The 17499-nt window shown below is 46.4% G+C and overlaps 2 protein-coding genes across 3 annotated transcripts; both read left to right on the forward strand.

Moving 5' to 3' along the window:
• The first annotated feature begins 1627 nt into the window (after positions 1-1627).
• LOC122489082 (zinc finger and SCAN domain-containing protein 23-like) lies at positions 1628-13795 on the forward strand. 2 transcript variants are annotated; one of them, XM_043590593.1, is made up of 3 exons: positions 1628-1709; positions 2225-2701; positions 13684-13795. In XM_043590593.1, exons 2-3 carry the CDS (start codon positions 2312-2314, stop codon positions 13729-13731), a joined length of 438 nt encoding a protein of 145 aa, XP_043446528.1. In that variant the 5' UTR covers positions 1628-1709; positions 2225-2311; the 3' UTR covers positions 13732-13795. The 2 variants fall into 2 exon arrangements, with proteins under 2 accessions (XP_043446528.1, XP_043446529.1); XM_043590594.1 differs by having other exon boundaries at positions 1647-1709; positions 2247-2701.
• ZSCAN23 (zinc finger and SCAN domain containing 23) lies at positions 13760-16462 on the forward strand. The gene is given in 4 exon segments (XM_043590588.1): positions 13760-14167; positions 14644-14791; positions 15123-15383; positions 15386-16462. Coding segments are annotated over 4 exon segments (1260 nt in total). The 3' UTR covers positions 15829-16462.
• Positions 16463-17499: the final 1037 nt, after the last annotated feature.

Genomic DNA, 17499 nt, shown 5'->3' on the forward strand with positions numbered 1-17499 from the left:
GGGGCACATGGGTGGCTCAGTTGGTTAAGAGCCAACTTCCGCTCAGGTCATGATCTCGTGGTTCATGAGTTTGAGCCCGGAGTCAGGCTTTGTGCTGACAGCTCAGAGCCTGGAGCCCGCTTCAGATTCTGTGTCTTCCTCTCTCTCTGCTCCTTCCCCACTTGTGCTCTGTCTCTCTCTGTCTCTCAAAATAAATAAACATTTAAAAAATTTAAAAAAAGAATAAATATTGCAGACTTGTTCATTATAACAACAACAACAAAAAAGAAATATTTTTAAGGGGGATCCTGGGTGGCTCCGTTAGTTAAGTGTCCAAGCCTTGATATCAGCTGGGGTTGTGATCTCACAGTTGTGGGATCGAGCCCTGAGTTGAGCTCTGTATTGACAGTGGGAAGCCTGCTTGAGATTCTCTCTCTCCCTCTCTCTGCCCCTTTCCTGCGTGCTTTATCTCTCTTTAGAAATAAAGAAACGCCAAAACAAAAAGAAATATATTTTAGTATGCTATTGATAGTAAATTAGCTATTAAAATAAATGTCTTAAGACCATTAAAAATAATGCTTAAAAATTATTCCAGATGACTTGGAAGGATCTATCTGGCTGTAGGGGCTCTTTACACATGATAACTGCCTGGTATGTGTACTGTTATTCTTATTTTACAGATAAGGAAATGAGGTACACAGAGATTTAGTAACTGGATCCTGTAGGGACCAAGGGCAGGCTGTCCCAAGATGGGCCTCCTAGGTGTGAAGGCTATTTTGAGTTAAAAAGCAATAGAAACCCAGCAGATTCTGGAAAAGCTCTTTACCGCCCCCCACAATTACCTAAAAAGAATTTAGGTAGAAGAGCTGCTCCCGGAAGAGCGGACAACCATGGACAACCACACTATGGTATGAAGTAGGCATGGTGGAGAGAGGAACCTGGCAAGGCTTCTTTGATCAGGGTCCTCCTCTATTTCCCACTGTTTCTGAGCGGTCGTGAAAACGTTTGTTTACCAGACACTTAACTCTTTTTCATCTGGTGAACTGCATTCCTTCCCTTGGAGTCTCAGACTCCGACCCCTTCTCTTTAGTTGAGAATGACATATGTGCCTCATTTTGCCAGTCTTTGGAATTTCATGTCTGTGTGGCTTCCCCTCACGTATACTATTAAATTTGATGTTCTCCCTTCAATCCGTCAATTTGATTCTTGTTGGGCTAGAAGGATCTTTAGGGCAACAGGTATTCTTGCTCCCCCACAATCCATAGCACAAAACTAACCGACCGGTTAAACACCACAGTGCCCGTCTGTAATTGCACTTGAACATGCGTCTGCATATAGGATCACACGAGCCAGGAGGAAAATGCGGAAAGGGACAAGGGGAAGTGTAGACTTCGGGATGGCAGAGGTGGAGAGAGGAAGAGGAAAACCGTGGGGGGGGGGGGGGGGAGTGGAAGAAGAACAAAATCAGTATCTCCAGACTGACGGTCATTTCTGGACCAGCCAGCCAGGTGCTGACCCGGCAGAGCCCTGGTTCTGCCAATTCCCAGGCCACGCGGGACCACCTGGGACAAAACGCAGCGGTTTCCGGCCGGCGGGAGCCACAGAGACGAGAACTCCTAGAGCGGTACGGCGCACTTCCGGGTTATAGGCCGGCCGGAAGTGGGGTTTCTGGGCTTCTGGGTGAGTGAGCCCAAGCTCACCGACTTAGCTCCGGACCCGCCGCGCCGAGGGTAAGACCCCGCATGCAGGAGACGGGTCTCCTGGTGACCCACGAGGGCCCGCCCCGGCGGCTCCCCTCCCCAGGGCTGTCCGGAGTGTCAGAGGGGAGCCCCGAATCCGGCGCTGTGCTGTTTGCAAAGCAGGCCGAGCCTGCTTGGGATTCCCTCTCCCCTTTCCCTGTCTCTCCCCAACTTGTGTGTGCTCTCCCTCTTTCTCAACAAAAATAAATAAACTTGAATAAAATTTAATAAAATTGAAAAGGGTTTAATTGGAGTAGAGTGAGCACAGGAAAGATTGGTAGGAAAAGGATTATAACCTTAATTTCGAAAATAGTCAGAAATTTCCATTAGAAAAAAAAAATTCCATTACCAAGAATGTCAACTCCTCAAATCATCTACATCAATCATTGATAGCCAAACTTCAAAAATCTTTTCTGTCCTCTTTTTCTCAAAGTGTTCTGGGCAGCCTTTAACGTAGATTAAATTGTAGATTTTCCTTTTTAACTGGTGGCACTTTTTCATCTTAGCACTTTCCTACATTTTGTGAAGGGGAATCTCCTTGCAGCAGAGAGCCGTCTTCGCGGACCCCTCCCCTCGCCCCCAGCTGAGAGAAAATGGCTACAGATCTTATCCAAGATGGACAACAGGAAGGACCTGCGATGGTAAAGGTGGAGGAAGATCACTTTTACCTACAAGAAACTGACTTGCAGCTGAACAGCCAGTCCAGTCAGATCTTCCACCAGCGCTTCAGGCTCTTCCCTTACCAGGAGACCCCTGGACCCCGCGAGGCGCTGCGCCGGCTCCGCGAGCTGTGCCGCCAGTGGCTGAGCCCAGAAACACACACCAAGGAGCAGATCCTGGAGCTGCTGGTGCTGGAGCAGTTGCTGACCATCCTGCCCGAGGAGCTCCAGGCCTGGGTGCGGGAGCACCATCCGGAGAGCGGGGAGCAGGCGGGGACCGTGCTGGAGGATCTGGAGCGGTTGCTGGACGAGCCCGGAGAGCAGGTGGGAAGAGAGGCATGTTCTGTGGTGACAAAGTGCAGCATTTACCGGTTAGGTCAGTAGGAGAGCCGTGAGGGCAGCCATGAGCTTCTGTCCCTGTCCTGCATCATTGTTTCTGTCTGTTCCTTTTCCTGCCTCATCTCTCCTTCTAAGCCTGTTGAGTCCTTTCTCCCTGTCCTGGCTCCATGGGAAGTACTTCCCAAGGTTTTACGTCTAGTTCTCAGGGCACTTTCTTCCCAAGCCCCATGGTCCCTAATTGTCCCCAGGGCGCATTCCAAGCAGATGGACAGGAAGTGCTCTGGGAGGAAGTGACATCCCTGGGGGCCGGCTGCCAGTCACCATGTGATCAGCTCCAGCATGTGGAGACCACCCCCCCAGCATGACCTTGGAGCCCCATTCCCTAGAGAGAGGTGAGAAAGAGGAGGATCTGTCTGGAAAGGTGGATCAGGGTTCCTGCTTGGCCAGTCACAGCCATTCTTTACAGTTTAATCAGGAGTAGTATCCAAGAAGACTGATGGCCATGCATGATTTCACCCAAAATCCTCCCTGGCTCATCTGCCTTTCTATTTGCAAAGTATAACCGGTATTCTTGACCTTTTAAGCAAAAGATTTTTATTTACGTATTTACTTACTTACTTTAACATACTCATCTTTGCTTTTCATTAAAAAAGCGTGGAATTATCACATCATTCAGTGGCTTCTTATATTATCTCTCCATTATGATCTTTACAGAGGCCTCCTCAGTGCCTTGCCCTATCCTGTCTTTTTAAGTTTTCTCTACCCATTAGGATAGAGCCACCTTTTAAACCTTTCGCTTTGACTGCACTGCTCCTATCTTCTTCCACATTAAATTCCTTCCTGTTTACATGCCCATACCTTCCCCTGCATGTTACTCCAGTCTACTTTCAATCCTTTTTCCCTCCCACATTCTCTCCATGTCAGGAAGAACTTCATACACAGCATGTCAGATGTGCTTCCCACTGACAAAGTTTCCTGATCCCCTTCACAATCTCCAGAAAATAGGAATAGAGTGACCAGAACAGCCAAGAAATCAGACCTTTTCCGGTATTTCCTTTGAGTTGAGGTAGAATCTTCATGTTAATGAGTTTGGTGGGACATTTATCTCCCTCGGGCCAAATTTCAGTAAAACTGTTTTTCCATATCTTAGTTAATATAAGGGAATTATCAGTTTACACTGAATCTCCAAGGAGTGCCCTATTTGGGGGAAGATTAAGAGGAAGTTTTCTTTCCAAGCAATAGAATGAATACACTTTTGCTTTTCTGCTATAATTGAATTTGATTGCAGTTTAAAGTGCTCTTTATACACTTAGACTTTTTTCTTAAGTTTATTTATGTATTTTGAGAGAGAGAGAGCAAGCACAAGCTGGGGAGGAACAGAGAGAAAATCCCAAGCAGTCTCTGTGCTGTTAGTGCAGAGCCTGACTCGGGGCTTGATCCCACAAACCACGAGATCATGAGTTGAAATGAAGAGTCTGATGCTTAACCAACAGAGCCACCCAGGCACCTCCTATAAACTTAGACTTTTAACAAACATTTTAATAATCTGTGCCCTTTGGTAAATATTGTTCTCTGTCCTACCTTGGTAAGTACCACTTTCACCTTTCCTCTCTAGTACTTTCCTTCCTTAACTGAGCTGAAGAGATATTTATTGATTGTTGGGGGAACATGACTACAAAAGAGAAAAACGGTCCCTTGGGGTGTAATAGTCCATCAGCTGAAACAGGTGACATTTCCATTTTGCTTACTTTTATAGATGTTTAAAATTTTCCATAACAAAAAGTTTGGAAAGAAAGTGACATTGGAACGATCCATGTCCTAGTTTAAAAAAAATTTTTTTTTCAACGTTTTTTATTTATTTTTGGGACAGAGAGAGACAGAGCATGAACGGGGGAGGGGCAGAGAGAGAGGGAGACACAGAATCGGAAGCAGGCTCCAGGCTCCGAGCCATCAGCCCAGAGCCTGATGCGGGGCTCCAACTCACGGACCGCGAGATCGTGACCTGGCTGAAGTCGGACCCTTAACCGACTGCGCCCCCAGGCGCCCCATCCATGTCCTAGTTTAGATAGTAAGACCAAGCCCAAGGCTGGGACATTGGCTGGGAGGCAGGAAGTGTCCAAAGGAATGGAATCACAGAAGATGATACTCTGTGGAATCTGCAGAGGCAGGACCAGTTTCCAGGGGACCCATCTTGGAGACCTTCATGAATGCAAGTACAGGTCTGGCAGGCATCAAGGAAATTCAGAGGAAGGAGAGCCACACAGATGTGATCAGTGTGGGAAAAGCTTCATGCACAGCATCAGTCTTGTTGGATGTCAGAGACTCCACACGGGGGAAAAGCCCTTTCAATGTGAAGAGTGGGAGAGCCTTTAGTCAAAACAAAGCTTTTTAAGTGCCCCTGATTCACATGGGTGAAAAACGATATTAGTGTGATCAGTGTGGGAAAAGTTTTAGTCAAGACTCAGTCCTTCTTAGATGTCAGAGAAATCACACCGGGGAGGAAGCTTATGAGGAGCGAACGTGGTAAAACCTTCAGTAACAGCACAGGACTCGCTCATTGGAGATGCCGTTCCTTAAACCAGCACACTGACTGTGGGAGGGTTTTCAGTGAGTTCAAACCTCACCAGACATGAGCGAGTTCGTATAGGAGAAAAACCCTAGGAATGTGATGAATGTGGGAAAGCCTTTAGTGGAAGTTCTGACCTGAACAGACATCACAGAATCCACTCTGGAGAGAAACCCTATGAATGTGATGAATGTGGGAAGGCCTTCCGTTTGATCATGTGGCAATTCTGTTAATTTTTTTTTGAGGAACCTCCATACTGTTTTCCACAGTGGTGGTACCAATTTACATGCCCACCGGTAGCGTACAGGATTCCTCTTTCTCCACATCCTCCTCAACACTTGTTATTTCTTGATTTCTTGTCTTTTTTATTTTAGCCATTCTGACAGGTGTGAAGTGATACTGTGGTTTTGATTCGCATTTTCCTGATGATTTGTGATGTTGAGCATCTTTTCACGTGTCTGTTAGCCATCTCAATGTCTTCCGTGGAAAAGTGTCTATTCAGGTCCTGTGCCCATTTTTTAATCGGATTATTTGGGCCTTTTTGGTGCTGAGTTATAGAAATTCCTTATATATTTTGTATGTTAGCCCTTTATTGGATATATCATTTGCAAATATCTTCTCCCATTCGGTAGATTGCCTTGTTATTTTGTTGATGCTTTCCTTTGCTGTGCAAAAGCTGTTTATTTTGGTGTAGTCTAAATAGTTTAATTTTGCTTTTGTTTCCCTTGCCAGAGGAGACATATCCAGAAAAATGATTCTACGGTCAATGTCAAAGAAATGACTGCCTATGTTTTCTCCTAGGAGTTTTATGGTTTTAGGTCTCACATCTAGGTCTTTAATCTGTTAGTTTATTTTTGTGTATGGTGAAGAAAGTGGTCCAGTTCCATTCTTTTGCATGTAGCTATTCAGTTTTCCAAGCACCATTCATTGAAGAGACTGTCTTTTACCCCATTGGATATTCTTAACTCCTTTGTCGAAGATTAATTGACCACATATGTGTGGGTTTATATGTGGGTTTTCCATTCTGTTCCATTGATCCGTGTGTCTGTTTTTGTGCCAGTACCACACTGTTCTGATTATGACAGCTTTATAGTATATCTTCAAATCTGGATTGTAATACCTCCAGCTTTGTTCTTTTTCAAGATTGCTTTGATTATTCAAGGTCTTGTGGTTCCATACAAATTTTAGTATTATTTGTTCTAGTTCTGTGAAAAATGTTTTTAGTATTTTGTTAGAGATTGCATTTAATCAGTAGATTGCATTGGGTAGTGTGCATGCTTTAATAATATTGGTTCTTGCAGTTAATGAGCATGGAATATCTTTGTTTCTGTTATCTTTAACTTTTTCAATTATTCATAATATACTATGAATCCATTTTTAACAAGGATTTAATCATTGGGGTTATGATTGCATAAGAAATACCTAATGACCTGTCATATTAACAAAATTTGAATGTTTAAGAACATACAGTCTGGGAGGCTATGTGAAAACAGTCATTCTCAGAGTGCAAAGTAATACAGCCCTTACAAAGACACCTCCCTTTCTCTCTCCTCACTTCTCATTTCTGTTTCTTCATTGATCATTGATCATTGCAGCATTGTTTGTTAAAATACTGGAAACAGGGGCGCCTGGGTGGCGCAGTCGGTTAAGCGTCCGACTTCAGCCAGGTCACAATCTCGCGGTCTGTGGGTTCGAGCCCTGCGTCGGGCTCTGGGCTGATGGCTCAGAGCCTGGAGCCTGTTTCCGATTCTGTGTGTCCCTCTCTCTCTGCCCCTCCCCCGTTCATGCTCTGTCTCTCTCGGTCCCAAAAATAAATAAACGTTGAAAAAAAAATTAAAAAAAAAATAATAAAATAAAATATTGGAAACAATCCAAATACCTATCCCTCAAAGACTAGTTGAAAAAGCCACACGATGGAGTACTATGCCACTGTAAAAAAAAAAAAAAAAAAAAAATTTCAATGAACAAATTTAGAATAATTTCCAGGTTTTTTAATAAGTGATAAAGCAAGGTATAAAAGAGTGTATATAATATAATTTATGGAGGTAAAGAAGGCAGGTGCTTATTTTTGCAAGGGAAAGGAGAGGAGAGAAGGAAGGAAAGAGGAAGGAAGGACAGGATAAATTAAAACTAATGAAAATGGGGCATGAGTATATAGCTGACCCGTGAACAAGGCAGGGATTGGCGTTCTGACCCCTGTGCAGTCAAAAATCATGTGTAACTTTCCGGGCACCTGGGTGGCTCAGTCGCTTAAGCAGCCAGCTCTTGATTTCAGCTCACCGTTTGTGAGATGGAGCCCCACATTGAATTCCGTGCCTGCTTGGGACTCTCTCTCTCTGCCCCTCCCCTGCTCCCTCTCTCTCTCAAAGTAAATAAACTTTAAAAATTGTATAAAAAATGAGATAAAATCCTGAAGGAAAAAAAATTATATATATATACTCACTGATAAGGCCTAGAAGCAATGATATATCCTACTACCCATGGCTTATGGGCTGGTTTCTGTATACCAGCCAGCAGGTTTAAGAAAAGGAACCAGAGCTTCATGCTTTATGGAACAATGGTGGATTCTAGGTCTAGGGCAGGTAATATATAAAGTGAACCTGGAATATCTCGTGCAATTAAGTAAAGTGCACAAAAATGATTTCTTTGCAGGAATGGCAACAAATGCAGAGGGAACGTGCGTCAGTTTCGTCATCTGTTAAATGGGGATAACTGTATCTAACTTACAGGGTTGCAATGCAGAATGAATAAGTTAATATGGGCTAAACACTATGTTGGCTGTTGTCCCATTGCCCCCGCGGGGCAGAATACACCTCCCAGCGCCTCACTCCATCTGTGGAGCCGATTCGGCGGGGCGACCATAGAGGCGTGAGACCTCCGGGCTCGCTAGAAGGAAAGCGGCCGGAACGCCGTCCCGGAGGTGGCGCGCGTGACGCACTTCCGTCCTTTGTAGCCGGTCACTGTGCGGGCTGTGGTTGTCAAGGACCGGGAGGCGGTGGGGCCTGGCGGGGTGGCCTCTCCTCCCGCGGATGCTCGGTGAGCTTCGGAGTCGGGCCGCGCCGGTGTGTGAGCTCTGTCACCGGGCCGGGTGCGGGAGGCGGGGGCGTCCCGGCCGGACCCGAGCTCGGGCGCCGCGGGCCGTCTCCGTCCCCATAGTAGGATGAGGGGACAGGCGCCGACGGAGGAGCGTTCCTCTCGGCCTCTCGGGGTCTGGTTCACCACCCACAGGGGCGCTCGCGATTTGCTCATGTTTGTTAAGCGAATATTTCAGCAGCAGGTAGTACGTTCTGGGCAGGCGTTGTTCAAAGCACTTTCCAGGTAATAACGTATGTAGGTAGGCTCCGAGTACGGACCAGCCCTCTCCTGCCCCCTTTTCTAACATCGAGAAGGAAAGTGAGGCCCGCTCACTCGACCCAACTCATACCAGCTGGTAAGGGGTGTAGTCAGGGTTCAGATCCAGGCCGTTTTCTTAACCTGCTGTGCTGACTCTGTTCTCTTTTCTGTATTAGCTTCACGGCCACAGCCCAGGGGTTACTTACCTCGTTTGAATCTGGTCCTCCCCACTTTCGGGCCTCAGGAGTCCTGGGCTTCCGGTTAGGATTTAAGAGTAGAGAAAAGTGTTATCTGAACACATGGATGTCTTCCAGAGTATGTCTGCAAGGTTGGTGAAACAGCTACTTTAGTGGTGTGTTAACACGTGCTTCCCCGCCCACTTACCCTTGCTGTGCTTTGGGCAATAGGAAGGAAACCTTACAGTCTTGGCCCCAGGGGTAGGTAGCAGGTATCGATTAAGCCACCCGAAGCCAAAAATTGTACAGTATTTCTTTAAAAGGTGGAAGTTTATTGTGTGCCAGGCTTTGCGCCGAACCATTTTGTATGCACTGTCTCCTGTAATACTCTTGACAACTTTGCAAAGGAGCTGTCCTCATTTTGTACACGAGATTGAGGATCAGAAAAACCGGTCAAGTAACTTGCTCAAGATCACGTTGTTAGTAAGTCAGAATTCATAACTAAATCTGCTACCTTATACCACTTTCTACTTACTGCAGATGAATAGGAAAGGTTGTGTGTGTGTGAGTGTGTGTGTGTGCGTGCACACATTAAAGATGCACAGACAACGAAAAGATACATTCTAATCTTTTTAATTTTTTTTTTAATGTTTCTATTTATTTTTGAGACAGAGAGAGACAGAGCATGAGCAGGAGAGGGGCAGAGAGAGAGGGAGACACAGAATCCGAAGCGGGCTCCAGGCTCTGAGCTGTCAGCACAGAGCCCGACGCGGGGCCCGAACCCACAAACCACAAGATCGTGACTTGAGCCAAAGTCGGACGCTCAACCGACTGAGCCCCCCAGGCACCCCTGATACAGTCTAATCGTTAACTGTGTCTACTTCTGGGGAGTAGAGCTTGATGAAGGAATTGGCTATTCTGTACTTCTGGGATTTTGTTTTAATTATGAGAGCTAACTGCAAGACAGAGACTGGGGGCAAAATGATAGAAGAGCTGGAAGGAAGAAGAGGGTGGGCTGGAATGCATGAGGAAGACCTCAAAGGATGTGAGATTCAAATCAAGGTGCAGAGGTTGGGTAGGGTTGGAACAAGTGCAGCTGGCAAGACCACGGACACGGAGCGGGGATGAGGAAAGCCTGACTAAAGAACAGTGAGAAGAGAAGCCGGAGTGGAGCGGGCAGGTTTTGCATGTGGAATATGGGAAAACAAGAGGGGCCCAACAGTTGCAGCTAGAGACCTGACTGGTCTTGAGCCGAGCTTGAGTGTTTCGGGGGCCTTAAATGGTGATATCAGGGGGGAGGGCTTGGGAGTGCGTACAGTAAGTAGTCGGGGGCCTTAGGTGGTGACCTCAGCGGGGAGAGTCCGTGGCTGCATCCAGTAAGTAGTGGGGGCCTTAGATGGTGATGTCAGGGGAGAGGGTTTGGGGGTGCGTTACGATAAAGACATACTTGGTTGCATGCTGCTTGATCTTGAGCAGCGTGTATTTCTTTGGTAAAGAGCATTCCTCCCTGAGGGCAGTGGTAGATTTGGGAGTATCACGCTTGCTGAGACTCTAGGAGAAACCAGCTTTAAAATGCAGATGTGGTTCTTTTAAGTGTGGGAGATTATTATGCTAATTCTCTACCTGGCATGTACGGATGGTCCCCCGACCAAGGGTGGTACACATTCATACTACTTCGAATTATGAGTTTGATCTTTCTCGAGTTGCTTGTGAGAAATAACGGATACATTTATAACCATTCTGTTTTTCACTGTCAGGACAACATTCCCTAAGGTACATGAGATCTTCAGCACTTAACAACAAAACAGGATTTGTGTTAGGTGATTTTGCCCCGCTGTAGGCTCATGTTTACGGTAAGTGAGGCTAAGCTGTGATGTGTGGTCGCTTAGGTGGACTCAGTGCATTTTCAGCCTATGATATTTTCAACTCATGGTGGGTTCATCAGGACGTAGACCCACGGTAAGTCAAGGAAGGTGTGTACAATGGGGTGGTGAACCTAAGTGAGATTAATAGCTGTATGTTTGTGAGCAGGAGGGCAGCACTGGGTTCAAAAAGCAGCAAAGATGTGCCGGTGTGAGGCCACCAGACAGAAATGAAATCGGGAGGAAAGCGAAAGGGAGCCTATACAGAGAAGAGAGGGAAATCGATCTTCATGAAACTGAGTAAAGATTTGAAACACCACAGAGCGGAGATGACTTTCTATGAGCAGAACTCAAAGCTTCAGCTGCATTTTCTGTGAATAGAAAATCTTTGACTTAAAGCCAAAGCAGACAGGCAGCAAATAGGAAGGAGACCTTTTTCAGGGCCTAGAAGATTGACAAAACAAGAGGGCATGAGTCGCCGTTTAATCCTTTGAACCTGTGTTCGGTTAACTGAGTGACATCAGAGCGCGTGTCCTTCATTTACCTGTTTGATACTTGCACCCCAAACTTCCACACCCTAGAATAGACCCTGCAGACCACGCTTGCAGCCACAATCATCGCTCCCTCAAAGACTAGATAGCTTCTGTCTCTGCTTCCACTTTTCCCATAGTCTGTTATCACGGCAGCCGGTTATACTTTCATATTAAGTGTAAGTAACATTTCGTCGCCACCCCCCACCCCACTGTAAACCTCAATGGCTTTCCACATGTCTTAGACTAGAAGGCAGAGCCCTCACATGGCGTTTCATAATCTCCCGACCTGACTCTATCACTGTACCCTTTGCTCTCTCTGCTGTCACCACATTGTTCAACTGGTTGTTGCTTGAAGAACCCAGCCGTGCTCCGGCCTCCAAGGACTCGGTTCCCTTTGCATGGAACCATCCTTCTCCACGGGGTCCTGTGACCGCCACTCACCTCTCGAGTCTCTGCTCAGACGTTACCTTATCCGCAAGGCCTTCTCTGATGCCCCACATGAAATGGAGACCTTTCTCCCCATCTCCTTTACCTTGAATTTTCTCTGTAGCGTTTGCTGCTGTTTGGCATGTTACCGTCTGTCCCTGTTGGCCCCTTCCGTCTTCCTTCCCACGTAGAGGAGAACGAGTGGTGTAGTGCTCAAGACTGAATTCTGAAGTTAGATTTGTGGGGTTTAAAAGGCGGCTTCCCCACCTAGGCCTGCGAAACTTAGTGAAGCCAGAAATGTTAGGAATTTGTGGAAAGGATAATATTTGCAGATTACCCAGAACGATGCTTCCCTGCCCTGGTAGTCTTTCTTTTCTTGATAAGTATGCCTAATACTGGCGATGCAGATTTAACTTCTCTTGTACTCGTAAGTGATCCATGTTCAGTTGTAATTAAATACCCTCTCCTTGGTTTTTCTTTTTATTTTGTGATGGATTCCAATACCTAAGAACAGTGTTGGTTTATATTTACAATGAATTATAATAATTTTACTTAAATTTGGCAACTTTTAAAGCTATAGGTCATGACTCATGTGGATCATGAAGTCCATGTGGGCTGTGACCAGGGTTTTTTGTTTTGGGGTTTAAAAACAACAACCAGGATTTAGAAAAAGAATAATACATATCACATAAATAAGGGTGCTTAGTGTTTTGTGAAGTTATTATTTCAGTTATATGTGTGCGTGTCTCATATACATTCATGTACATACACATGCATATATGTGTTCTGGGTCTCAGTATAAAATAGCTCTTACTGTGGGTCCTGGTCAAAAAAGTTTGAAAGCCTCTGACCAAAAATGATCCTTTGAAATCACTAGGCTACATAATATTCTTTCAGAAAATTGCTTTCATTAATTACTATTCTGGTTTAGATTCTTTCATAAGCTTTATGTGGTCATAGACATTTGTGTCTTTATGAGCACTGGTTTTATTTTACGCATTGCTGTCCACTGTCCATCCTCAAAGTCTCAAAGATAAACAATTTCCAGGAAATTAAAGGACAAGATACAGCTCAGACCCTACCCCTGTTTTAAAATATCAGGACCAGAGGCTTGGATCAGTCGATTGAATGTCCAACTCAGTAGGCTCAGGTCACGATCCCAGGGTTGTGGGATCGAGCCCTGCATTGGGCTGCTTACTGAGTGTGGAGCCTGCTCAAGATTCTCCCTGGTCCTCTGCCCCTCCGCCGTGTGCACACGTGCGCTCTCTTTTTCTCTCTCTCAAATTAAAAAAAAAAAAATTCTAAAATATCAGAACAATATTTCTTTCATTTTAATATCTCTTGACTACTTTCTGATTCTTTTGCCATGGTGTTTTGATTGCTAGGGTTCATTTATTCCTTTAATAAGATTTATAAGAAAAATAACAATAGTAGTAATTTACAATACTTTAGGATTTACCAAGCTGCCAGCTTCTCGTGCTCTTTATCCATGATCTTATTTTATCTTCATATCCCCTAGAAAGATGGGCCCGCGCAGATTGTACCTGGAAGATCGGGTCTCAGCGCAAATACAGAACTCTTTCCTCCACACCTCACCCGACTGGACAGACTTGGCCTCTCCTCCCCAGTACATTTCTTTTGCTCCTCATTCTGTCCTTTTATCTTTACTTCTCCCTTCTCCATTTTGTTTCCCTTTTCTCCTTGACTCTTAGCGTCCTCTGTGACCACTTGGCACCATGATGCTCGTTTACCTCCATTCAGCATGACACTTAGGCCACGTCTAGGATCTTGCCATTCAAATGGAAACTCAGTTTATTCTGAGTTACTTGAGCTGATTCATTGCGGATGATCAAAATGGTCCCTTCTTCAATAAAACCGTGGGGGGGGGGGGCAGTTCTGGGGAACGTGTTCTGTTTCTGTTTTCCTTCCCCTGTATCACCTGCCTCAGGATTTGCAAAGTCCTTACTGTTCGTCATGCATTCTCTGCTCTTCACTAAATACCCCAGTGCCCGCGAGCAGAAAAGATTTTCTACATTTTAATGTTTTTTTTCCTCTGCAAATTATGTTTTAGATTTTAGGATTTTCAGAAGAAAAGATCAAAGGGAGTCATCAAGGATAGATTCTTTTTCTGAATAGTGAAGCCTAAAATGGCCACAGCCTCAGTCCTTCAGACTCCAGAGATGCAGGAAGTACGTCTGGCAGTAAAGGTAGAAGAGGAAGAGGGGGATTGTGCCTCTGGGCAGGAATCTGGCCCGTGGAGAGATCACCCGCATAGCAGAGAGATCTTCCGTAAATGCTTCAGGCAGTTCTGCTACCAGGAGACCCCTGGACCCCGCGAAGCTCTTCGAAGGCTCCGCGAGCTGTGCCGCCAGTGGCTGAGCCCGGATATACACACCAAGGAGCAGATGTTGGACTTGGTGGTGCTGGAGCAGTTCCTGACCATCCTGCCCGAGGAGCTCCAGGCCTGGGTGCGGGGACAGCACCCGGAGAGCGGGGAGCAGGCGGTGACCGTGCTGGAGGATCTGGAGCGGGAGCTGGACGAGCCGGGAGAACAGGTGGGAGAGGGCAGGACAGAGGTCGGTAGCTGTAAGAACGAGTGTGGGGTTTCTGTGCAGCAAGAGGAAGAGGACGAGGATTTCTTTGTGCCTGATGTGGTCTATTGTGGGTGCCCCATCCTTCTGCCTGTTTGTTCCTGCCAGTTTCTTGGTCCTTCTTTTCCCGTGCAGTGGGCCTGAGGAGGCCTCCTTACGATGTCTTCTCTGACATTTGATTTCTTTTTTTTTTTTTTTCAACGTTTATTTATTTTTGGGACAGAGAGAGACAGAGCATGAACGGGGGAGGGGCAGAGAGAGAGGGAGACACAGAATCGGAAACAGGCTCCAGGCTCTGAGCCTTCAGCCCAGAGCCCGACGCGGGGCTCGAACTCACGGACCGCGAGATCGTGACCTGGCTGAAGTTGGACGCTTAACCGACTGCGCCACCCAGGCACCCCCCTGACATTTGATTTCTAACCGTCCTTAATTTCCAGCAGGTTCCAGCCTGTGCCCGTGAGCAGGAAGAGTTGGTGAAAGAGGAGGCAGGTCGGGGAGCAGCCCAGGACTCATCAAGCAGCCAGCCCCCAACCTTGGAAGGGCCGCGTCAGTGCAGGTCGCGGGAGGTGTGCCTGCTTTGGGAGATCGGTGAGGACTGGAACTTCCTCAGAGGCCTCCCTCACTCCCTCACCGTCCATCTGCTCAGCGTCTGCTGTGTGCCAGGCGTTGTGGTTTGTCCTGAGGACACTGTGACCGGCAAGGACGGGTGGTGGGGGGAAGCTTGCGGCCTGGTGGGGGGAAGACAGTCCCCTGACAGTTACAGTTCAGTGTGTCTTCTCCCTGAGGTCCGGGCATCCTTGTCTAGGTGGGGGAAGTACACAGAACCGTGCTTATGTGTCCCCTACCCCCCACCCTCCTGGTTGCTTTTTTCTTTTCCGTTTGGAAACATGACATTCATGTGATCCATTTCTCGTTTCAGGGGATGAGGCTGGGACTTGGAGTGTGCAGTCAGCCCCAAAGAGGGAGCTCTGTAAAGAGAAGAAACATCTTGTGGAAGTTCCTGAGAAACTGAACGGTGACACTCTTCTGGGGCCTGAGTGTGCAGACACATGTGACCAGGAGGGCAGGTGGGAGAGGCAGCGGGCCAGCTCCTCGGCGGAGAGACCCTACGTCTGCGGTGAGTGTGGGAAGAGCTTCACCCAGAACTCCATCCTGATCGAGCACCAGAGGACACACACCGGGAGAAGCCCTACGGGTGTGATGAGTGCGGACGGGCCTTCAGCCAGCGCTCGGGTCTGTTCCAGCACCAGAGACTCCACACCGGGGAGAAGCGCTACCAGTGTGGCATCTGTGGCAAAGCGTTCAGCCAGAACGCGGGGCTCTTCCATCACCTCCGGATCCACACGGGGGAGAAGCCCTTCCAGTGCAGCCAGTGCAGGAAGAGCTTCAGCCGACGTTCTGTCCTCATTAAGCATCAGCGAATTCACACTGGAGAAAGGCCTTATGAATGTGAAGACTGTGGCAAGAACTTTATTTATCACTGCAACCTCGTCCAGCATCGGAAGGTCCACCCTGGGGTGGGTGCCGCTAGCCCCCTGGAGCAGGTAGGGCAGAGGCTCCCGGTGTCGGACCCTCGTGGAGGTGGTGGGGCAGGCTCTCACTTTGTCCCTGAAGCAGAGTCCTAGGAAAAGAATCGTTCGGTCTTCTGGAGGGCAGACTGTGGAAGTTGTCCGTGTTTTTATGCTGAGAGAAGCATAACATGTTAAGTCCATCTGTCAGCTTCTCTGGGGTCTGTGACATCCGTGTTTGCAGTAGTGAACAATGTTGTGACTTCATCAACTGGTCCCACACCTGTCTGTGCAGAAAGTTCTCCAGGTGTGCTCTAGGAAAACTCCTTCGTCCGAGTTCTAAGAAACTTTTTAAAAAAAAGTTTAAAAAAATTACATGCTACCTGAATACACAATTATGTTAAAAGTAGTTCGAGTATTTAAAAATTAATTTAAAAATAATGGCAGTAAAACTTGCAACTTAAACGATTTGTTTTCTCATAAGATATGATAATTTGCTTTTTAACCTACAAAAGGGGACAGATAAATCCTCCCATAGATACACAGAAGGCTTCTCCCTGTTAAGAACTCTGTAGAGTTCCACTGACTCCGCCTTCAGTGAGGAACCAAGGACCCAAGTGAGGACACATCAATGTGTTACTGTTGCTCGAGATTTCAGATTTCTGTAGACCAAGAAACTTATCTAAAAATCTGGTATCTCACTTCTGATCTTCATTACGAAAATATAGGCCTCTTTGCATTTTTCCTGTGATTTATAAGCATTTTTGGATTTTGCTTTATTTAACCCTTAGTTATACAAAATTTCAAACATATACAGAAGTTGAAAAGTGTGATCAGCCTTCCACGTTGATTGTTTTTTATCAGCTCCATGCTTCTCAGCATTACCTATTAATTACCACCAAGGTCATGCTTAAAAAAACTTCTTTCCCTTAACACTGATTGAACGTTTACCAAGCTTTATACTAAGCCTAGGACACAAAGAAATGGGAATCTATGGTGATGACAATCCAGATTAGAGTACCAAATACACTGCAGGTCACTTAACCATGATAGAAACATCATAAGGGACCCTACAGATCACTTCTGTGTCCCTTATATGATACAGAAACGGAGGCTGGAAGTGACTGCGGACCTTTCAGCTGGTTCACCCAGCTGGAGCTGGAACCCTGTGTCCTGATTCCTAGTGTTCTTTCTAAGCATCTGGAAGCATTTTATCACCACGTAGAAATGACTAGTATAAGGAACTTCCAGGATTTAGAAGGCACTGAGGTTAGAAGGAACTTCCAGGATTTAGAAGGCACTGAGGCACAGCTCAGTAAAGCCTCCCGTCTGTGCATGTTGCTCTGTTCGGTTTACAGCCGAGTTCCAGGAAGGACTCCTTCCACTGATCCCTCATTTGGGGCATTTTATTTATTTATTTTTAATGTTTATTTATTTTTGAGACAGACACAAAACGCAAGCAGGGGAGGGGCAGAGAGAGAGGGAGACACAGAATCCAAAGCAGGCTCCAGGCTCTGAGCTGTCAGCACAGAGCCCGACGCGGGGCATGAACCCACAAACCGCGAGATCATGACCTGAGCTGAAGTCAGACGCTTACCAACTGAGCCACTCATGTGCCCCTTATTTATTTTTGTAGTGAATGATTTTTTTTTTTAACTCTTAATTTACTTAGAGGGACTTTTCAAGAAGATAATTCATTCTGTTATGCCCAGAATTCGTGATCCCCAAAGACCACCAGGGAGCCAAGTCCGATGCAAAAGCAAAAGAGCCTTTATTCGAGCTAGCTCG

Source organism: Prionailurus bengalensis, chromosome B2 (assembly GCF_016509475.1).
Source record: "Prionailurus bengalensis isolate Pbe53 chromosome B2, Fcat_Pben_1.1_paternal_pri, whole genome shotgun sequence".
NCBI lineage: Eukaryota > Metazoa > Chordata > Mammalia > Carnivora > Felidae > Prionailurus > Prionailurus bengalensis.